This window comes from Amphiprion ocellaris, chromosome 5 (genome assembly GCF_022539595.1).
Source record: "Amphiprion ocellaris isolate individual 3 ecotype Okinawa chromosome 5, ASM2253959v1, whole genome shotgun sequence".
In the NCBI taxonomy this organism is placed as follows: domain Eukaryota; kingdom Metazoa; phylum Chordata; class Actinopteri; family Pomacentridae; genus Amphiprion; species Amphiprion ocellaris.
This window is the reverse complement of record NC_072770.1, coordinates 6360296-6366816: the sequence shown is the minus strand read 5'-3', so window position 1 is coordinate 6366816 and position 6521 is coordinate 6360296. Positions and strand designations below refer to the sequence as shown.

Here is a 6521-nt window from a genome sequence, read left to right as displayed (position 1 = left end):
ACCTGCGATAGCGTTCCTTCTTGCAGGGTGGATGTCTCAGTCTGCTGCTGAAGGAGCTGCTTAAAAACCCCACAGTGTCATGCAGTGGGTGGGCCGCTGAAGTCGGGAGTCCTGTTGCCACTGAAGGATGCTTGTTGTGCAGCAGTAGGTAAGTGGCCTGTGTCAAAGGAAAAGCCAGTTGACTCCAAGGTCTCCTAGCATAATATTGCATTGTCTTGTGAAGCCTAAATAAAACAAACCATTCACATTTGAAAACGTAAGACTTGTACTATTTTTATCAGAGACTATCAGACATTTCCCGATTTTAAACAAAGTCCAATAATTAGCATTGGTGTGAGTAACCAGGCTTTCTATTAATGAGCTTTCGTGGCCTCAGTGGGGCTGGTGGTAACTCTTCAACCCACCAGAGGTGTGATCAGCTTAGATCAGAGCAGGAAGTGAGCCAGAGATCCATAAAAATAATCAGATGCATGATAAGGTCAAAGCAGGATTTATGAATTCCCTTAAACAGCCTTGTAAACTCCCTTCATTACTTATTAACCCGTGAGAAAAACTTTGCCCCTTTTTACCAAATTTGGTCACATGACTGCCGGGCCACAGGGCACGACAGTTTAAAAGAAGGCTTGTGGACTGAGGGAAAGCAGACACACTGAGCTGAGCACCAGCTGAGCACATCCACAACCAGAGACACAGAGACTACAACACAATCTGCTCTCAACTCTCATCATGCAGGCCACACTCGCCACCATCGCTCTCCTCGTCCTGGCTTTCGGCTGGACCTCTGAGGCTGTACAAGTCGAAGTAAGTCACAACTGATTTGTTTAAGATGAGACTGAGACATTTACTGCTCATTAGAAAAGGCAGTGCTAAAAATACAACATTTCTGATGTGAACTGTTGTTGCATTGTCATTCTAATATCTGTATTAGCAAATTGAGCTTTAAGGTTAAGTTCTTTAATATCAACATGTGCTTCTTTCAGGAGAATGGATTGTCCTTCTCACTGGAGGCCGTTAGGAGGCTTCAGGAGCTGACAGCGGGAAGCTTTGGGACCGGACAACAAAATCCGCGATTCAGGTCGAGCACCGTGTCCCTCTGTGCTGACCCCATGCTGCCCCAGGAGCTGCTGCCCCTCTGTAAGCAGAGAGGAGCCTCCTCATCCCTCTCCAGATTAGGTAAGACGATGGTAAACCCAACAGCCCGTCTGAATTATAAGAGAGGTCATGAATATTAAATTACAGGTGATTTCTGGTAGCTGATGTGCTCTGTTTTTCTCTGTATTATAGCTGCGGTTCCTATGGACATCTGTGAGATCTGTGCTTTCGCCGCCTGCACTGGTTGCTAAATGAACATAGCAAGCCAGAAACATCTTGCCCCACTGAAGCCTTGTGATTTTTTTTCATTCTACTGATAATGCCTGCAATGATAAGAAAATAACATTATCCCTGAAGTTCCTACTCTCGTTTGGCACATGCTACACTTTGGAGTCATTGTTAAACCAAAAATGACCCAAAAAAGAAAAAAAGAAAAAATTGACAAAGTGAGGAAAGTTTTTTTCAAACTGTTACTTTACTAATGTACTTTCATTTTTCTGCGACCAGCTCTTCATCCTCCATTTTATTTTGGAATTTTTTTGTTGTTTGTTACATTTCTACCTTGCCTTGCTTTATACATATTTAAAGAGATGTTTTCTTTTTTCATTTTTCTTCTTTTTTTATGAATGTTGTTTGAAATAAAAAGCCTTCATTGATATATCATGTGTATATTGTGCTCTTTCCGACAAATGTGAACACTTTTATTATGTACTATTACCGATGTGTTTTCTGCCCATAAGCCAAGTAAGTCATCCTCACAATTACTCCTCTTGGTCCCAATTTACACCTTAAAAAAATTAAGTCAACAGGCCTTTTTCAGTTTTAAATCTTGTCTAAATTAAATGCTCACATTTTCCCTTGTTTTTTGTTCTTCCTGAAGCTGCTCTAGTCATGCCCACTCTTTTCTATTTATTACCCTGCTACTAGATGTTTTTATCGATTGGTTCTGTTTTTATTTTGTTTTGCCTTTTACTCATTTGCTAGTGGAGTTCATTTGCTAGTGGAGTTCAACCTCTTTATTTGTATTTAATCGACCCTTTCCTGCTCAAATGGTAATCTTGATATGTGTTAATCCTTGTTATCTTCTCCATGCATTTGTATTCGCTATTATATGTTGTTAATGCTGTGTCATCTCTCATGTAGCTTGTGCTTTGTCCTCTCCAGTAAAATCCTTTTTATTTACATTTTTGTAGAGCCATAGCTTTATTTCTAAATAAGTCAGATTAATCTCCATAATGAATATATATAAGGTCTTAACCTTAATATTAGTAACAGTCAGGTAAAGCTATAATTTATATAGTTACTGCAGAAAGCTCTGTAGGGTCTGAATCGCAACATTTAACCACATTAGGTTCATTTGTAACAACAATCTTAATTTTCTACTGTACTTTTGCAGAAGTTGCTTTAAGTATGCTGAATAGATAACAGCGACTTGGCATGACTTATTCAATTCAATTCAATTAAAAAAACTTTATTTGTCCCCTGTGGACAATTCAAGACATGCAGAGCAGTTGGACACACAACAGTAGCAACAACTGTACAATAGTAGTAGCAGCGTTGTGGTAATTAAAATAGGACAAATAAAATGAAATCAAAAAATTAAAAGTGGAATATGATAAGATATGGTATCCAAACCATCACTGACTTTGTAAACTTCACACTGGACTTACTTAAAGCAACTCTGATCCCATGGCTCTCCACTCTTCCTCCAGACTCTGGGACCTTGATGTCCAACAGAAATGCAAATTGACTTCCATCTAAAAAGAGGACTTTAGACCACTTAACAATAGGCCAGTTCTTTGTGTTCTTGACCCAAAGAATACACTTGATGTTTTTGGGTGTTCAGGAATTTGACACTTGTAGCCCATTTCCTGGACACGTCTGTGTGTGGTGGCTCTGGATGTTCTTGCTCAGGCTCAGTCCACTGCTTAATAATAATAATAATGGATTAGATTTATATAGCACTTTTCTATTAGGCATAATCATAGCACGTACAATGAATCCATTATTCATTCACTCACACATTCTCACTCTGGTGGTGGTAAACTACATTTGTAGCCACAGCTGCCCTGGGGCAGACTGACGGAAGCGTGGCTGACAATCTGCGCCTACGGCCTCCGACCACCACCAACATTCATACTCCAGTGTAAATAGCAGCACTGGAGGCAAGGTGGGTAAAGTGTATTGCCCAAGGACACAACAGCACATGACTAGGACAGAGCGGGAATCGACCCTTCGATCATTGGACGACCCGCTCTACCACCTGAGCCACTGCCGTCCCCGTGCTTGTGAATCTCTCCCACATTCTTGAATCTGCTTTTCTTGACCATCATCTCAAGTCTGTTGCCATTCTTGTTGTTTTTGTACCTTTTCCTACCACATTTTTTCTTGATAGTCTTCTGGCCTACTGTCAAGTCAGCAGTCTTCAAGAATTCAAGTTTTTTTGTAGATATTTTGAATTAATTAGTTGATTAGAACTCTTCTTAGGACTGTTTGGGAATGTTGGGTTCTTGATTGACATCTCTTTGGCTCTCTGTGAAATATTTTTTGATTTTAGGAAGTTTATGATCTGTAAGCTATTATCGTCAAAACTAAAACAAATAAAGGCTTCAAATATTTCAGTTAATGTATAATCAATCTAGAATGGAAACTGTTTACTTTGAGCAATGTCTGATGAAAACTATTGAATCTTTTCCACCATATTCTAACTATATTAGATGCATTTGTAACTGGGCCAGAATCACTCTCAGCTCACCCAAGAAGGGTTTGCTGAGTATGCATGGATTTATAGATTAACATTCATACACTGACAGTTCCTAACAGGGGATCTTTGGCAGTATCTGCAGGAGTAGTGGCTCCTTTGCACCTTGTATTTTTTCCCTTCAGTGCATTGTGTATTTCCAAACCACTGCACAGGCTCTAGCATCATTAACACTACTTATATCTGCAACACGACATCTGCTAATGCCTCCTTCACCTTCAGTTCTCAAATATGCTTTATATCTAGTTTCAGTGCTGTGAATAGTTAATTTTATGCAGCTATGGTAGCTCATTATACAGATATGCTCTCAGTCTGGGGCACCAGTGGACTCTCAACATACCAGCTCTGACATCTGCAATATACTCACAGCCTTGATGCATGAAACTGCATAATTAAAGCAATAATGTGAAGCCAACAAGGTGAACTCTGGTTGCTTCACAGGCAAAATGAAATCAGTGCATATCCTGTTTTCTTGGTTTTATTTAATTTTTAATTTTCTTTTACCAAAATAATAGTCTTAGGAAAGGAAGTGTTACTTTAATTTGAAGATATAAAAGTCAAAGAGAGGTCCTGTAGATGTTTTGAACCACAGACATACAGGCAGTCGTAAACAAAAAACAAAAAACAAAGCCATGTTCTTAACGTCATGGAGTCACTCTGGGATTACATGAAGACGCTAAAGACACTGAGACAGATTAAATCCACAGAAGTGCTTCACAAGTAGCCTGAAAAACTGAGAACTGGTCTATTAAAGGCAAAGAGCGATCTCACCAAGTTAACTGATGAATAAAAGCTTTTCATGGATTTTATTTTTCACTATGAAAGCTGTTACATTTGTGCTTCTCTTTTGAGAATCTGGATAAACTCTGTTATTTCCCATATTTTACGCAATATTACATTTACCAGCAAAGTGTTTAATAGTTTTCCACGACAGTGTACAGACAGATGGGACAGAAAGCGTTTCTTGGGCCGTCACATGGAATAGTCGCTGCAGTAATAATTTAAAGAACTTGAAAAACTCAGTATCCAAAATGATTTGAAGATTACTGCAAGTTTTGTGGCAAATGCTTCCTTCACTAATCATCTTTGGCTTTATTGAATTAAAAAAAATTGATAGTCTGATTAATTATTTTGCTAAAGATCCATCCATCCATTATCTATACACTGCTTAATCCTCATTTGGGTCGCGGAGGGCTGGACTCTATCCCAAGTGATTAGGGCGAAGGCAGTCTATCACAGGGCTACATATACAGTGCTGGAAATGCAGGACGCAAACCAGGGATCTTCTAGCTGCAAGGCGAAAGTGCTAACCACCAAGCCACTGTGCAGCCCTTGCTAAAAACCTTTGCAGTTTTCTTTCATTGAACATTTATTTGTTGTTATTTATTTGGTTTTTAGTATTGTTTTATTTCAATTGAATTCAGATACAGTAGAGTATATCCAACCAACTCATTACATATATTCCTCTCAAGGCACTTCACAGAGACTATACTAGCTAGCAGTGGGCTAGATGCAGGTACATTGCCACTTCATCGCAGGGCCACACAAAGACACAGATAACCAGGTGCACACATGTTCATCTACTGATAATTTAGAATGACCATTAACCTGCCATGCTTGTCTTTAGACTGTGGGAAGAGAAACCCCAGAGAAGCACAGCGAGAACATACAAGCTCCACACAGAAAGGCTCCAATCTATTAGTAGATTCAATCTTAGAACCTTCTTGCTATCAGGCAGTACTAATATCTGCCCCATTGTGCCAACCCAAAGGAAATAAATATTTAGGTTCACATATTGTGTAGATTTTTATGGGTGCCTTCATGTTGAAATATACACATTATTTCAGTGAGACGGTCCCTGCAACAGCCTCACAACTGAACCTCAGGCTGAAACAGCTCCCATCTCTGATGTGCACAGTTTCGCCCTGTTAGAAGAAACACTGTTTATCTCAAGGTTATGAATTGAAAATAAATAAATAAGTTAAAGTCTCAATTTCTTCTTTCAAGTCAGCAAGAAAGGAACCTGCAAAAATAAGTCGATTTTGTGCGTTTGATGTGTCTTCTGAAACAATGCCCCTGGGTTCATAGAAGTGTTAATGGCAGACTCCAGACTGTGACTCACTCAGAGTGATGTCAGAATGCCTCTCTTATCTGATGTAAAACCTGGAGAGACAGCAGCTGCTTCTCACCAAAGGCTTACTTCTTAGTTATTATTTTGAAATAAGCACTTTTTGATTTTGCAGCAGTTTTCAGATTGGTTAACCAGAGAGAAAAAGCTGACATTTGTATCTGCAAAACGTCATCATATTTAGATTTCACAGCTATTTAAACAAGTGACTCTATGTGACTGCCTCCTTATCAGGCAGCTCTTTGACGAATATCTGAGAGAAAGACGAGGGATAAGATTTATTAGATGGCACTGAGCTACTGTGTGCATATCCAAATCCAAAGTCAATAATGAAATATCGTGCTGACGGAGGAAACAACCCAGATTATGGTTATAAATATTTCACAGGATGGTATGTGTAAACCAAAAAAGAGGATCTAAAACACTGGCAGCCTGGCAGCCTTTGGTTATCTTTGACCAGTCGCTGGCCCCTCACCTTTACTCTTCTTGCACTGCCATTTCTTTGTTAATAAATCACTCACTAATCTGTGTCTGAACCCC

At 39.3% G+C, this 6521-nt stretch overlaps 1 protein-coding gene across 1 annotated transcript; it reads left to right on the top strand.

Annotated features, from left to right (window-relative positions):
- The first annotated feature begins 639 nt into the window (after nt 1–639).
- Nucleotides 640–1750, top strand: si:ch211-220m17.5 (guanylin family protein). Its single transcript, XM_023269810.3, has 3 exons — nt 640–801; nt 981–1173; nt 1285–1750. Exons 1-3 carry the CDS (start codon nt 727–729, stop codon nt 1341–1343), a joined length of 327 nt encoding a protein of 108 aa, XP_023125578.1. The 5' UTR covers nt 640–726; the 3' UTR covers nt 1344–1750.
- The last annotated feature ends 4771 nt before the right edge of the window (nt 1751–6521 follow it).